The 17,445-nt window shown below is 39.5% G+C and overlaps 1 protein-coding gene across 3 annotated transcripts in view; it reads right to left on the bottom strand.

Annotated features, from left to right (window-relative positions):
• Positions 1-344: 344 nt before the first annotated feature.
• ythdc2 (YTH domain containing 2) overlaps positions 345-17,445 on the bottom strand; it is a 188,957-nt gene continuing 171,856 nt past the window's right edge. For all 3 annotated transcript variants that reach the window (XM_078566322.1, XM_078566327.1, XM_078566335.1), the window contains 2 exons: positions 9,579-9,683; positions 345-3,255 (listed from right to left, as the gene is read on the bottom strand). In XM_078566322.1, coding sequence (XP_078422448.1) covers positions 3,250-3,255; positions 9,579-9,683 — 111 coding nt within the window. In that variant the 3' untranslated portion in view covers positions 345-3,249. The remainder of the gene's footprint in view (positions 3,256-9,578; positions 9,684-17,445) is intronic.

The following is a 17,445-nucleotide window of genomic DNA, read 5'->3' as shown; positions in this document are numbered from 1 at the left end:
ACATGGGTTCAAGTTCCACCACAGCTGCTGGTGGAATTTGAATTCAATTAATAATGGTAACCATGAAACGACCATCGGCTCACTAATGCCCTTGAGGGAAGGAAATCTGCCATCCTTACCAGGTCTGGCCTACATGTGATTCTAGACCCACAGCAACATGATTGACTCTGAACTGCCCTCTGAAATGGCCTCACAAGCCACTCAGATCAAGAGCAATTAGGGATGGACAACAAATGCAGGCCTCGTCATTGATGCCCACATCCCATGAAAGAATAAAACATTTCAAATGCTATGTTTGTATTATGAAGCGTCTGATTAGAAATTTCAACAAAACAGATCAGCCATTATGTATGAACAAATTAGTTTATTCTTTGAATTATACTCCTTCATTTAAAAAAAATCATCGTCAAACTTCAAAAATAAAAACTTAACTGCACACTGCAAAGGTACATTTTGTACTGGAAACAACATCCGTTTTCTTTTACTACCCCAAGTGTAAATGTTAATTAGCTGAAGTTAGAATGCATGCTATGCAGCTAAATCTTTGGGCATAAATCATTTATAATGTTACACTCTAAGGTCAACTACTGGTGGGAACTTTGTTTTAGAATTTTTTTTAAAATTGTCATTTGATAGACAAGAACAACACTGCAAACAGGTGGATCAAGAATCACAGCATTTTTACAGAAATTACTTTGTAATTTTCATACATACCAATGACTGACCGCTACTAAAATGGAAGAATGTTCTTCTGAACAGAGTGACAGCGTCAAGTACTCTGATTAAATGCAATCCTAATATCAAGGATGAAGCATGACTGAGCTTAAGTGCATTTTCTACTGCAATTGACATTTCTATTCCCCATTCCACCTGTAAATGAACAGTGCTGACGATGCATCTGTCTTCAATTCATTTGATTAAGACTGCCCAATCTCATTTTGCTTTACGACCTTTAATAGCCATCACAAAAGAGATGAGTTTTCTATTTGTATAAACCATATTGTTTACTTCTGCAATGTCAGACTGATGAACTGCTTTTAAAGTTTCTGTCAATGCCAAATAAAAAAATTAGGTGTGCGAGCTATGAAAAATGAAAGTAAGTTGCCGTAGTCCCAGAGAACCAGAGGCTGCTCTATCATTAGAGAGAGACAACTGACAGTGAGTTTAACCCAAGGGTCGCCATACCTCAGGCCAGGGGTGAGGTTGAGAAGGCGGGGCATTCATGGATGACCTCAGCGGGTATGGGAATTAAATCTGTGCTGTTGGTGTCACTTTGCATCACAAACCAGCCATCTAGCCATCTGAGTTAACTGTCCCCAAGGAAGGAGCAGTGAGCAGCGCAGTCAGCAGGAGTCAAACCTGCATATGGAGACCTCGGTGGATTTCGGATCCATCGACTTAACCACCCAGCCACGACTACAGCTATGAGAGTAACTGTGAGCTGAGAGTAGATATTTGCTCCTTCCCTGTGTGGCATGTACCTCCATTCAGCAACAACTAATGAAGTTGAGAGCTTGTTGCTGCATTTCTTGATGCAAAGTTATATTCTACAAGTCAATGGTGAAGCCATTATTGGTGAATCGAACTCTAGGGTTAGTAAATCAACCCAAAGCATCACCAGGCTGCCTTCTTTGTTGCTTAGACTCAAGTATCAAGAGTCAAAAGTATAATTTTTATCCACAATTATGATTATACAAATGAGGCACATCAAATCAAAGCAGCTCATTCTTGGAATGGCTGTTTGTCTACAATTAAACTCATGTTGACTTTGGTTCTTCACAAGGGCTTGGCTACGGCTTGAGTACATCTATTGATTATGATGAAATTTTAGGTGAGATCATGCAATTAACCCATTATAAGAAATATTTTAATGAAAAGATTTGACTTGCAGGGATTTGCCACAAAACAATGAAAGATGTTTCTATTAACATTGATATGCGAAAAGCCATCTAATTCATTTCCCACCAAAAAATACATTGCATTGTGTGCAACATAATAAATAGGTTACTACAGTAGTTTATATTTGAATTTTGACTATATGCCTCAAAGTGCTGAGTAGTTCACAGTCTACCAGATGTAGATGCAAACTTAAAAGGTTTAAAATGAGGCTAATAACCATTAAACTAAATCGCATTATGACCAACAATAAACTTCAGACAACATAATGGATCAACACTACTGCCGTTTTTACAGTTTCTCGCAAGTTTATCAAAGCTTTTGAGACTGAAGAGCAAGTTTCTTTCTGTGCAAAGCTTAAATTTTCAAAGATTAAACTCAATCTATTTAACAGCTATACAAGTTTCAGTTTGGCCACCATCTTAACCAATAATGCTCTTATACTTTTGAACTGATAACTAAGAATTCTCATCCACTTATTATTGGCTCCTTGGGACATAGTAAACCAGTAAAACAAGTGATGTACCATCTTGGCACAATTGTTTGAAAATATTTTCTGTTTGTAATATAACTTTAAATATTTTATTCACAGACAGAATCTTCCCAAACGGCTATGAACTGTGAATGTATTACAATCAGATTAAACAATATTTATCTAATTAAACAATACTTTCTACTTGGTACAATTTTTACTGGAAAATCTAGTCACAATAAGGTGAACCCTCAATTGGGAAGGTGAAGATAAGTTGCAATATTGTAAAGGCAACATAACAGACAATTCAAACTTGTCAAAATATTCAATTTGACTACTATAGTATAGACATGTTTGATTTTTTTCCCCAAATACGTTGAGTTGCATTTTAAATATGAGGTCAAATGTAAAATTAAAATAAGCTTGATCCCCACGTTGAAAAGAAAACCTGTAGAACTGCAAAGAATCTTACGTCTAATCTTTAAACCCTCTAACAAAATACTTCTGGTAGAGGGAAGATTACTTACAAATGTAAGCTTAAGGCAGTCTAATGAAAAAGTACACAATCTCTTTCATATACTCTTAAATTTAATGCTGTGGAAACTATTTCTTCACAATTCAGAAACAGCAACATAACAGAGTTGAACAAGACATAACTGCTTTTCTTATCAGACAAGTTCACAAACATTAAACACATTCCCTTTCCATCTCCCTCTCATATCAAGAATCAATCCTTCGTCAGTTTTTAAGCATAACTTGGTCTTAATGAGTTCACTAAGTTTACAAAGTTCTATGGAGAGTAAGCAGGTTTTGCACTCCTGTGCATCTTTCACTTTTGCAAAATAAAAGTAGTCAGAAAATGCAGTTTCCAGGCTTGAACTCTAGGACTGAAGGAAGAAAAAATACATTAGTCATTGCAGTTCACATTGGCAAAGATAATCCAAATTCACTCTTAGTGGTTAGCTACAGCAGGTCAGAGACAAAAATTCAATCTCAGGAGAGATGTTTATTTTTAAACTCAAGTTCAATTATTTTTCAGATCTCATTAACCCCCTTGCTGCATTAAAAAAAAATTAAAATGAGTGAACATAATGTACAGTACACTGGATTACAAAAATCTTGAACTGCTTCCATTTTTTAAGTAAAAAGGGCAAATTTCAGAGCATCAAAAGGAAATAATTATTATGACTAGGATTCAATTGTGAACCATGCAAGGTTTATTATATAATACACAGATTTTACTAAAATGTTGTGAGGGCTTCAATTCATGTGTCAGTTGAGGATAATAGGTACTGGAAGTTAGGGCTAGATTGCAGGCCACAGTGAGACCAAAAAATAATTTACACGAGTAATAGGTTGCATATTTAGATCAGTTCAGCACTCAAAACCCACACATTCATTCCTGTCTGTGCTTATAGTTCATGTTTGCTTGTTTGGTATGATTTTGTGGGCCAGTAATTTGGATTATTAGCAATCTTGTCTTATTATTGGATAAATGCTAAATCAGAATATCCAAGGTGTGTTAGTATTAGCAAACTTGTGATAAAAGTGAACAAATAAGATCATGAATTTAAACTTTACATATGTCCAATGAGGCTATATGGAACAAACCTATGTGGCCCACATGTAAACAACTTGAACACTTGTGGTAAGAGCCAAGCTGGGTAGAAATATTCTAAAAGTAAAATCAAATTATGATTTATTTTAGTATTTCCAACCCCCACCTTCACTCATGTGCGCATTCTTCTTCACAAGATGATTAACAATAAGGGAAGCATTTGGTCCGTCTTAACGCAACCATTCAGAAAGACCCTAAAGTTATATCCCACTGCTGCACTGAACTGTTTCAATTCCATCATTTTCACCTTACTACTCCATCCATGAGTCAATTGTTCTTGTGCAAATACTAATTTCCTGGCTGTCTCAAATTTACACTTATTAATCAGAATCCATATTCCCCATGTCCTACTCATTTTAAATAATAAGATTTACTTTTTCCATCTCTCTGTACCTCTATAAGAGCACTTCTCAGATACCTCATTTCCACATTGAAGTCTTTCCTAACAAATCAGGCCTTTGACACAAGACTTCTGGCTTTTCTCTATGCTGCTTCCATTGCTTAAATGTCTCCCTTTTGCCTTGGTGACAAGAATGGAGCACTATACTCAGGATGCACGTAGCCTTGAAAATTAGTGTCATCAGGTATTACAGCAAACCTGATGCTGACTTCATGACGCATCCAGAGTGGACTTACTTGCCTTGGAAATTGGATAATTTGGAGTGGAAGCCTAATATTTTTCAACTAGGGACACTGAGGTCAACTCTACTATTGCTTGGCTGAAGTCAGCTAAGAGCATAGCGATCTCCTGATCTGCATGGTTTAATACTACACTGCAGTGCTTTTTTTTCAAAAATACACTATGACTGTGAAATGTTAAATAGATTTTTTTCAGTTCTTACATTCACAAATAAAAAATGTGAACACTATCTAAATCCAGTCAATTTGAATTGGAGCCTACTGTAATCAATAAAGCAGCTCATCAAAAAATACAAAGAATATCTATAATTCATTTAACCCAGTTTGGATATACTCAAAAATTCTCAATTAAATGAGTGAGAAAATTGGTAAAACTTTGTTTAATGTTTTATTAGCTCCATAAATACTGGAGCAAAATACTGTATTAGTGCCTGAAGACAAGAAAATAATGGTCAGATTTCAAGTAGTAATGATGGCAAAACTGTCCACACTCATCATCAGTACTGCTCTGAGCCTGTCAGCAATTTTGGAGTTTGCATATGTGCAAAAATTCAGAAGTTGCTGTCAGTAATTCTGCAGAGGCTGTGCTGTAGAGGATCCCAGAATGCAATCAATTAAAAATCAGTGTACTGATGAGAACTTCTCTTACACTTAGTCTCACTCTAAAAACCCTTGAAAAGATTAGAACTTGTTGAATGAGGTGTAACTGGGTTTTTAATAGAATTCTAAGTTCATAATTACCACTAAACAATCTCACTGGCCCGGAAAGAATAATTTTATATTTGTTCATTGTTAAATTTCTCAATTATAAGAAATTATACATTTTAAGAATAATTTTTGTTTAAGTTTGTTTTTAGTATTTTAGCTTGCATCTTAATATCATGTGTACGTCTCAATTATTTATTTTGCCATTCGTGTAATTTAAAATTACAAGATGGGTTTTTAGTTCCTAGTTTGCTGCCTGTGAGAATACTTCAATGTTGTTTACTCTGCTTGATGGTATCACTGTTGCTGGATACCTGAATATGTCCTTGACTTGGCATCAGATTCAAGCCAACATCAGGAAAAGAGAAATCCATGTCATGGAGAGTGCTAGATCTTTGTGGGCAGCTTTCTTTGTGGACAACCATGAGTGCCATTGCTTCTCTGCTGACCATAAAATCCAGCCCATTGAATATTGTGCTAAAAATCAGTTGGCATGGGAGCAGTGCACAAAAGTATAATATGCATTTCAATGTTCACATAAGAGAAAATGCGTAAGGGTTTAGAAGCAAAATGTTAGCGCCTCAGAAATCCTTCGTAAGATGCCAAAAACTGATTTGTGGTTTGCAGAAGGTGTCTGACAAAGTTCCCTGCAGATATTTTTATCTAAAATAGTCAAGCCAGTTGTAAATAATGGCAACTTAGTTAGCAAGATTGAAAAAGGGCTTGGCAACAAGAATCAAGTGGTGATTATAAATGGGAAACAAAAAAACTGCAAAATTCTATAGGGATTTCATTGTGGGTGTCACGCCAATCACACTATTCATGAGCATGGAAGAAAATGCTTCTATCAATACATTTGCTAATGTCAGCAAGCTATGTGATCAAGCAACAAGAATGGGAAATTAATGGCAGAGATGGACAAACTAAGCAGATGAAGTAAGAAAGACCTTGACATGGAAAGGTAGCTATTAAGCTTTCCTGGTGGCTCGTCAAGTTTCTTCGTGGGTAGTGGAATTATCTTAAATTCAATCTCCACTGGGTGAAGAGGTTACAGATTTCAATCAAAGCAGTAGCAGGGTCACCACAATACTTATCCTATATTGACCATAAAGCAAAAGCAAGCTTAAATCTGCCTTTTGCAAATCCTAGTGGGACAATTTAATGTGAATTGGTGCCCTGATTTACCCTTTTTATTCACCTCTATCAAACTCCTTCTCTGTTGCTTAACTGAATAGCTTAGAAGCCCAAATTTCTTCAATTTTTTCTTCACAACTTAGTTCACAGAAGAGCCACAGGAGAGATCACTAGTGTCAGAGGACTACCTTATTGGAATGTGTCCTTTGTGTGTCAGTGATCAGAAATTGATACAGTAATCAAGGTGTGGTCTGACCAGGGCATTGTACATAGAGCACAACTTTCGCTAATTTGTATACTGCCATTTTATACAGCTTAGCTTTATATTTTCTTTGCTGATTGCTGTTCCTCAGTGTCTGGACATGTTATGCTCCACCACAATTGACCTGGGAGTACCTAGGAGAGGGAAGTGAAAAATTAGCCAGGGCCAAGGTTCCTGTAGCTGATCACTATCCAGAGACTCCTGGTACAAGCTATGTGTGGACAATAAAAATAGAAAATGCTGGAAAAACTCAGCAGGTCTTGCAACATCTGTGGAGAGAGAAAAAGAATTTTTTTCTCTCTCCACAGATGCTGCCAGACCTGCTGAGTTTTTCCAGCATTTTCTGTTTTTATTTCATATTTCCAGCATCCGCAGTGTGTGGATCCACGTGTGGATAACAGTTAAGTTCAGGGTCAGGTTTGGCAAGGAAACAGTCTATCATTCAAATCACCTGCTGGTTCTCATGAAAATCGATCACTTGAGGAAGGCAATGAAAGGTTGCCATAATCCAAAACTCCCAAAGGTCAACACCTTTGGGAGAGATGGGGAAAAGTATTTAATTTACAAAACTGTTGTGGTGTATTGCATTTTATAAGTGACAGTTTTCCAATTATTTTATCTGTTGCTGATTTCATATCAGCACATTGTACCTGCAGGTGATACATGAGCTGTATTGGAAAATATTGGTACAATATTGTTCTGTTATATGTTGTGTTCCAAATGGAAATTTAAAATCAGGAATGGCGGGAAAGTGTGGATTTTAAGTGAAATAACTGATATCTCACCACAAATGGTGTTTCTATTCTTTTACAAGTGAATTATGAAGGCATTTTTCACAGGAAATAATTGAAACAGATTGCCGAATGCAATATGCTATTTTTAACAGGAATTTTTAATCGTTGTGGAACACATCATGTAGTTTAAAATATATTTTAAATTGTGCAAAAAAAACTTCATTAGTGCTGTCATGACCACGGATCCTATCCCCAAATTACTTATGGTCATATTGAACTTTTAAATAAGACATGTGTTTTTTAAAAAAGGACATAGAAGCAAAAGCTGGCAGAGACTGTAAGGTAACCACTCGCTGTAAAATTCCTATGTGTATTACTTGACCAACTACTTCAGAGAGAACGGAATGTTACATCTTAAAGGGGCGACACGGTCTACTTCAGACAGGCACTTCAAAGGAAAAGATACAATGCAAACTGAACTGTAGTCTTCCCTAGTTGCGGCAATAATGGAAAATGATTACCATATCAGCCGAAACTACCTCCTGTTGAGTTATATCCCAGGTTGTGAACATGAACTGAGTTGAAATGAAAACAGATCTAGGCAAAAGTCAGTTTGTTTTTTTCCCTTCCAGGAATACACGAGGAAAGGGGCTTAAAAAAGCCAACTGCAACCCTAGTTGTATGTGCTCGTTCTGTTCTGGTGTGTGTGCGCTGTAAAGGTCACAACTGAAGAATACTAGCTAGGTATCCATGCACTTGCAGGTAAAATGAATCCCTCTCTCTCTCTGATTGCTGGAAGTCACAAGTCAGCAAAGCCACAGTTAAAAAGAAAACAGGGCAACTCCTTTCTGCCAACCTGCAGAACCAAAGGCAGAATTTTTCAGTTGGTGGGTGGGCTTGGTGGGAGTGGGCGAGGGCAGTCATGGAGCTGATGGCCACCTGCAATCGGCTCTGCATCGCCATTTTATGCGGACAGGCCAATTAAGGCCCACTCAGCGTAAGACACAAGCGGTAGCACTCATCGCTACCTGTGCAGGCGGGGCAAGGAAGGAGAGTCGGGGCCACCTCGAGCACTTCAATCTCCCTGAGACACAGGGCTGCCTTAGGAAGATTGAATTGATGTTCAAATAATTAAATAAAAGGTTTAAAAATTTATTTAAACATGTCACATGAGATGGGACATATTTTTATTTATATGAGAAATTTTTAATTTATTGAATAAAAGCTTTTGGAAACCTTATCCCCCTCTTGGAGGAGGTTTCCTAAGAAATGCAAAGGCCACTTGGCCTTTTCGCCTGCCCGCCAACCGTAAGGTTGGACGGGCAGCGTTAACAAATACTTTAATTAATTTCTTAATGGCCTTAATAGGCCATTTACATATCGGCAGGCGTGCAGCTGACTCCAGCGCGTGCCCGCCGAACGAAACATTGTAGCTCAGTGCGATGACTTTGGGACACACGCACAACGTCATCGTGCATCATTTTACTCGTTGGCATGTCGGCAACCCCCCCCCCCCCCCCCACCCCCGCCCACCACCACCCCCAACGTCAACTTAAAAACTATGCCCCAAGAATCTCCAAACCAACTGCTCAATTACCAAAGTCAGCGCTACCGGAATCACCCCAACTTAACGGCTGCAACATTTCACCATCTGCTCCTCATGGACAAGCCAAAGGACTGATTCGAACATCTTTTTAATATTTATTTTTGGACTCAATTTTTCATTTCTAATCTGTGTGTATGTGTGTTGCGTTTTTATTTTTTCTCATGTTTAGTAACTAATAAACTCTCTCTTTCTTTGACTCAAGGCAGCCTGGTTAAATTGGCTCCTTTTAAAACATAGATACATTTGGACTGGGAAAAGGCATCCACAACGGAAGGGGTACTTTTTAAATTAATCTTGTTGCGACCAATTAAGGGGGCTGAATAAAGAAAGGGAGCCACTTCATCCCTCCTCACCCGGAAGTATAACAATTTTGGGTACCTTGCCTGGGGACCGGTCGTAACAGAGAGAGAGATATCCATATACCGGATGTCACAGAATCAGTGATTGTAATAAGGTACATCATCTATTCCAGTAGAATAAGAACATAATTTTTGATCAACTAACAACATTACCTCCCCAAATATGCCAAGTCTGCTATCAGTCTGTGGTAGCTTCCCTCCTACTGGAATTCGCTCCCAAAGCTGCAGCAACTGTTCTCCAACCTGTGGCTCCAGCTCCTGTACATGTACATAAAGCAAAAGCAAGTCTGTTCTTTTGATGTTTTCAAACTTAAGCAGTTATCTTAAGCAGCAGATAAAGTAATTTGAAAAAAGTACCATAGGAAAGATAAAAAGAACACTTAGGTAGTATGATCAGCACCACCACCACCACAACCATCCCAAACCCTGTAAACACTGACCTGCCCGAGTTACACGGTGTACTAGTATGTTGAGAAACAGGTCACTCTCATGCTTGGGGACTTTCTAAGTGTGAAAACGTAGCTAATAGGCTGTGAACTGAGTTCAAAAACAGAATTAACATTTCAGGTCAAAAATCTTTCATCAAAAGATGGCGGTGGCATTGTCATTGGACTGGTAACCCAGGGTAATGCTCAGGGGCCTGGGTTCGAATCCCACCACGGTAGATAATGGAATTTGAATTCAATAAAAATCTGGATTTAAAAGTCTAACCTGGACCATGAAACCCAGCAGTGTGGGCCATCAGCAGCAGCAGAATTGAACTCATGGCCTGGCATATCCCCTAGTCTACCATTACCAGTGAAGGAGTGCATGCCAGGAGCAGCACTAGACATAAAGTGTCAATCTGGTGAAGCTACGACACAGCACTACTTGCATGCCAAACCTCATAAGCAACAAGTGATAGACAGAGCTAAGTGATTCCACAACCAAAGGATCAGATCTAAGCTCTGCAGTCCTGCCAAATCCAGTCGTGAATGGTGGTGGAAAATTAAACAACTGGAGGAGGTGGCTCCACAAATACCCCCATCCACAGGACAGCACATCAATGCAAAAGACAAGGTTGAAGTATTTGCAATAAACATCAGCCAGAAGTGTTGAGTAGATGATCCATCCCAGTAAATGATCCATCCTGGAGGTCCCCAGCATCACAGATGCCAGTCTTCAGCCAATTCAAATCACTCCACGTGATATGAAGAAATGGCTCAAGGCACTAGATACTGCAAAAGCTTTGCGCCCTGACAATCTTCTGGCAATAGTACTGAAGACTTGTGCTCCAGAACTTGCTGTGCCACTAGCCAAGCTGTTCCAGTACAGCTACAGCACTGGCATCTACCCAGCTATGTGGAAAACTGCCCAGGTAATATCTGTACACAAAAAGCAGGGCAAATCCAACCCAGCCAATTACCACCTCATCAGTCTATGCTCAATCATCAGTAAAGTGATAGAAGGGGTTATCAACAGTGCTGTCAAGTGGCACTTGCTTAGCAATAATCTGCTCACTGAAATTCAGTTTGAGTTCCGCCAGGGTCAGTTAGCTTCTGACCTCATTGCAGCCTTGGTTCAAACATGGACAAAAGAGCTGAATTCCAGAGGTGAGACGAAAGCGACTGCCCTTGACATCAAGGCAACATTTGACTGAGTATGGCATCAAGGAGCCCTAGCAAAACTGGAGTCAATGGAAATCAGGGGGAAAAACTCTCCGCTGGTTGGAGCCATACAAAGGAAGGTGGTTGTGGTTGTTGGAGGTCAATCATCTCAGTTCCAGGACATCACTGCAGGAGTTCCTCAGGGTAGTATCCTAGCCAAACCATCTTCAGTTGTTTCATCAATGACGTTTCTTCCATCACAAGGTCAGAAGCGGCAATGTTCACTGATGATTGCACAATGTTCAGCACCATTCGCAGCTCCTCAGAATATGAAACAGTTCATGTCCACATGCAGCAAGACCTGGACCACATCCAGGCTTGGGCTGGCAAGAGGTAAGTAACATTTGCACCATGCAAGTGCCAGGTAATGGCTATCTCCAACAAGAGACAATCTAAATTGACTGACCCCTTGACATTCAATGGCATTACCATCACTGAATACCCCATCATCAATATCCTGGGAGTTACCATTGACCAGAAACTAAACTGGACTAGCCATATAAATACTGTGGCTACAAGAGCAGGTCAGAAGCTAGATGAGTAACTCACCTCCTGACTCCCCAAAGTCTGTCCACTTTCTACAAGGCACAAGTGAGGAGTGTGATGGAATACTCTACAGTTGACAGGTGAGTGTAGCTCCAACAACACTCAAGAAGCTTGACACCATCCAGGACAAAGCAGCCTGCTTGATTGGCATCCCTTCCACAAACATTCATTCTCTCCACCACTGATAAACAGTGCCAGCAGTGTGTATCATCTACAAGACGCACTGCTGGAACTTACCAAGGCTCCTTAGACAGCACCTTCCAAACCCACAACCACTACCATCTAGAAGGACAAGGGCAGCAGACGCATGGGAACATCACCACCTGGAAGTTCCCCTCCAAGTCGCTCACCATCCTGGCATGGAAACATATCACCGTTCCTTCACAATCGCTGGGTCAAAATCCTAGAACTCCCTCCCTAGCAGCACTGTGGATGTACCTACACCACAGAGACCGCAGCATTTTTAGAAGGCAGCTCATCACCACCTTCTCAAGGGCAATTGGGGATGGGCAATAAATGCTGGCCTAACCTGCGAAGCCAACATCTCATAAATGAATTTTTAAAAACTGGGAAAAGTTAGCAATGTAATAAGTTTTAAGCAGTTGAAATGGGGGAGATTGAAAAAAAGCAAAAAAGGGGAGGTCTATGATTGGGTGGAAGACAAGAGAGTTTAAATGACAGATGAGTTGCTGGCGCAAGTGGATGGTAATGGGACCAGTAAAGAAACCAAAGCTGGGTCCATGGGAGGTGTGAATGGCAAAATGATGATCCTCACATCATGCTTCCTATAAGGACTCTATTTCATTCGCCCAATTTCTCTATCTTCATTGCAATTGTTCTGATGTAACCTTCCATACCACCATTTCTGATATGCCTATCTTTTCCAAAGTTAACAGGGCCCTCTGCTATGTCAGTCCTATTTCCTGCACTTCTGCTCTCATACCCGCCCCCCCTCCCTCGAAGGACAACAATGGGGTTCCCCTGTTCTTCACCTTCTCACCAGCCGCTGTATTAAATGGACCATCCTCCATTTCCATCACCTTCAGTGTGATGCCACCACTAAATACATCGTTCCCTCCCCTCCCAGCATCCTAAAGGGACTGGTCTGTCCAGGACAGCCTGGTCAGCTCCTCTACCATCCCAACACCTCGTCGGTTTTCCACAGCACCTTTCTATGTAAGCACAGCAGATGCAATCCTGTCCTTTTACTTCTTCTCTCCTCATGGTCCAAAGCCCCAAACACTCCTTCCAGGTGAAACAGTGATTTACGTGTACTTCTTTCAATTTAGTATATACTGTATCTGCTGCTCACAATATGGTCTGCTCTACATCAGGAAGCCCAAATGCAGATTGGGAGAGTGCTTTGTGGAAGACCTGTGTTCAATCAGCAAGTATGAACCTAAGCTTCTGAGCTGCCTAACATTTTAATTCTCCACCTTGCTCTCAAGCTAACCTCTCTGCTCTTGGGCTACTGCAGTGTTCCAATGAAACTCAACATAAGCTTGAGGAACAGCACCTCATTTCTTGATCAGGCATTTTACAGCTTTCTGGACTCAACACTGAGTTCAATAATTTCAGACTGTAATCTCTGCTCCCATTTGTTTCATCTGCTTTGCGTGTTTTGGCCTTACTCTCGTTTTACTCTTCTTTTTGTTTTTGGATAGAAGCTGTCCATCATTCTGCCATTCACACCTCCACTAGACACATCTTTTGTATCTTTACTGGTCCCAGTACCACCCCCTTTAGCTCTACACCTCCAACACTTCTGTTAATCTCCCATCTTCCATTCGGTCACAGACCTCTTTTGCTCTTTCTCCACCCTTCCCCATTTCACTTGGTTAAAATCTATTGCATTTCTAACTTTTCCCAGTTTTGATGAAATGCTTTTGAACTGAAATGTTAACTGTTTCCTTGTCCCCAGATGTTGCCTAATCTGAATATTCCAGCATTTTCTGTTTTTATGTCAAATTTTCAGTATTTTGTCTCCAGTATCCACAGTATTTTTATTCCAAAGTGAGTTAACTGTTCTGGAGTTAGCATAACATGAGGTTTAACATAATCACATGACATTTCTCCGTGAAGTTCGAGAAATATCCCAGTTTAGTTAATTGGATAATTTGGATAACTGGTTGCATTCAAATCCAGCATGGCAACGTCAAAAGTTTATGTATATTGTAATGGAATATTTCCACATTTAATAGGTGATCATATCATATTGCTGAAAAGAGAGACACGTTGCTGAAGCTTTTTGTCTTGCACTCATCAGGATAAATGCAAGAATGCCAAATTCTAAATGATCACAAAAATTTATATGACAGGAGAAAAGGGCACTGACTGTTGATAAGTTGACTCTGATTGGCCGAGGCGTTGCCATGGAGAAAGCTCCCAGGTAATTCAAAAAATGCACATGCCCTGAACATATTCATTTGTTTGCAGAAAATGTGTCACTTCTAACAAGCATAAATAAGTCATTTTACAAACTTGGTTGTCAGTGTAGCTATTCATGCACTCAGGATTGTTCAGCGAGTGCTGCCAAGTCACGGAATCACATCCAACAATTAGATCTAACATCTAACAGGCTACACGAGGGTTATTTTCCACAACAGGATGCTGCCTTCAGTCCAAAAGACTTTCTGTCCACTACACAATTGAGCAACTTTGTGCATGAATTTCCGAGCCGGTACGATGCCAGTTATGTAGGTCAGATGTCCCAACAATTGGCTGATTGAAGCAATGTACCTTTAGGCAGAGTACAGACCATAACCTCAATCAGTTTACGCTTGCAAAACCCTAAACATCTACTGTTAGGTCTTATTCCGAGGCTGGGCAGCACCTGCTGAACAATCCCAAGTAAGCTAATAGCGACACTATCTAATTTAAGATGATCAGTTGAACTGGTAACATGGCTCATTTATACTTACTAGAAGCGACATACATTCATACACAAGGATAAGTTCTCTGCAAGCAAAATGACTATATGAACACACGAATTAGGTACAGGAGTAGGTCACTTGGCCCCTTCAGCCGCCTTAGCCACTCAATAAGATCATGGCTGATCTGAATGTAACCTCAACCCCACATTCCTGCCCCACCCCCGATAACCTTTCACCCCCCTGTTAATCAAGAATCTATCTAGCCATGTCTTAAAAATATTCAAAGACTCTGCTTCCACCGTTTTTTGAGGAAGAGAGTTCCAAAGTCTTTCAACCCTCAGAGAAAAAAATTCTCCTTGTCTGTAATAAATGAGCGATCCCTGATTTTTAAACAGAGACCTAGTTCTAGGTTCTACCACAAGAGGAAACATTCTCTCCCCATCCACCTTGTCAAAACCCCTCAGGATCTTAAAGGTTTCAATTAAGTCACCACTTACTCTTCTCAATTCCAGTGGGTACAAGCCTAGCCTGGCCAGCCTTTCCTCATAAGACAACCCGCCCATTGCTGGTATTAGTCTAGTAAACCTTCTCTGAGCTGCTTCTAATGCATTTACATCTTTCTTTAAATAAGGAGACCAGCACTGTACACAATACTCCAGATGTGGTCTCACCAGTGCCCTGTATAACTGAAGTATAACCTCCCTACATTTGTAATTAATTCCCCTCACAATAAATCATAACATTCTATTAGCTTTCCTAATTACCTAGTGTACCTGCATACTAACCTTTTGTGATTCATGTACTTGGACACCCAGGTCTCTCAATCTCAGCCCACAGCCCCAACAATTTGCTTAATACCACTTCCCTGGTGATTGTAATTTTCCCGAGTTCCTCCCTCTTTCATTTCCTGATTTACAGCTATTTCCGGGATGTTAATTGTGTCCTCTATTGTGAGGACAGAGGCAAAATACCTGTTTAGTTCGCCTGCCATCTCACTACTTTCCAGTATCAATTCCCCAAACACACTCTCAATAGGACCAACGCTCAATTTGTTAACTCTTTTCTTATTTAAAAATCTATAGAAACTCTTACTGTCCATCTTTATATTACTAGCTGGCTTTCTCTCATACTCTAATTTTTCCCTCCTTACTAATCTTTTTGTCATTCTTTGCTGTTCTTTATGTTCTTTCCAATCTTCTGGCCTGCCACCTGTCTTTGTGTAATTCTATGCTTTTTTTTAAAAAGTCTGATACCTTTTTGGTGAACGACGGATGGTGGGCCCTCCCCCAGGAATTTTTCTTTATCAATGAAAAGTATATATTCTGTATATTCTGAAATATTCCTTTAAATGTCTGCCACTGAACTTCTACTAACATATCCCTTAACCTCATTTGCCAGTTCACTTGAGCTAGCTCTGATTTCATGCCCTCATAATTGCCCTTATTTAAGTTTAAAATACTAGTCTTGGACACATTTGTTTCTCACCATTAATTAACAGAGCCACCCCTCCACCTTTTCCTAACTTTCTTTCCTTCCCAAATGTAACATACCCTTCCATATTCAGGTCCCAATCTATTTCATCCTTTAGCCATGTCTCTGTAATGGCTATCAAATCCATTCTGACTATGTTCAAGCCCTACCTCTTTTTTGAATTACTCAGGAGCTAGGGGAGCCTATTGTTCCCTGTTGCTTTCGCCATGGCGATGCCTCGGCCAACCAGAGTCAGCCAATTGGCACCCTTTTCTCCTACTGTATAAATTTTTGTGATCATTTGAAATTTGGCATTCTTACATTTGCCCTGATGAGTGCAAGACGAAAAACTTGCAACATGTCTCTCTTTTCAGCAATACTCAAGTTCTGTACTACCAAGTGACTATTTATAGGCAATCTATCTTGTTTTGCTAGTCAATTTAAGTATGTAGCAACTGGATAATTAGCTTCCCAATGTGCAATTAAAGTGAAAATATTTTTATCCCTTAGGTTAAGGTTAGTGACAAGTTTAGTTAGCATGAACTTTTGCCAACTGTATTCAAAAGAACTTAACTGTTTAGGCAAAGTCATCTGTGATCCAACAGTGCTTTATACTATATTCTATAGTTATACATGCTTTCATGATTTCCAAACAATTATTTCATACTTTAAAAGATAAAAATTTCTGCAGAAAACAAGTCTTTTACTGTAACTCTTATAGAGAGGTAGTGGGCTTTAGATTAGAAGTAATCCTCCCCTCAGTACTATAATCCAGTAAAGGTTCCAGCACATCACAGTAAAATATAAAAATCTAGTTATCAAAATATCATCATATTGGGATATATTATAGAAGAAATACTTCAATGATTAGAATCCCTGCAGGCATTATACACTTCAAGTTCAGATCTATTTTCTAAAATGTCACTTCAAAAAAGATTGAAGTTACACAACAATCTTAAAAAAAGTTTAAGATCATGTTATGAAATGCAAACTAAATGCCACGAATAGCTACATAAACCATAGCAGCATACTCAATCATGCTGTGCAGTTGGACCAAAATATTGACAGCCACATCAGAAAGGGTAATACAGCATCATAGTTAGAATGAAGCCAACCTGAAATTGAAGTGTGCAGTTCAGCTCTGCTCATTTATACAACTGCAAAATGGCAATGCTCCAGTACATGAAAATTCAAAGGCAAATTTAATATTATGAAATGCAAGGAACAAGCAAGCTAAAGGGAAATACTGCAGTGCACCAACATGACGGGCATTCTGGTCATGCCTATTCATGTGCAACGCCAGTGAATAAGACATTTTGTTTAGAAATGAGTTAAGCAACTTCTCAAAGCCACTATATTGTGCAGCCAGCTGAAAACAAAAAAAAAGGTAGCACAGATCAGAGGAAATGTTTCAAGGATAACCTGAAACACACTAAAGCAATGTGATACCATTCATTAAGAAATGCAGCCAAAGATTGTGCAATC

Source organism: Cetorhinus maximus, chromosome 2 (assembly GCF_964194155.1).
Source record: "Cetorhinus maximus chromosome 2, sCetMax3.hap1.1, whole genome shotgun sequence".
NCBI classification, from domain to species: Eukaryota; Metazoa; Chordata; class Chondrichthyes; order Lamniformes; family Cetorhinidae; genus Cetorhinus; species Cetorhinus maximus.
The sequence above is the reverse complement of the archived record's forward strand: the minus strand, read 5'-3'. Positions and strand labels throughout refer to the sequence as shown.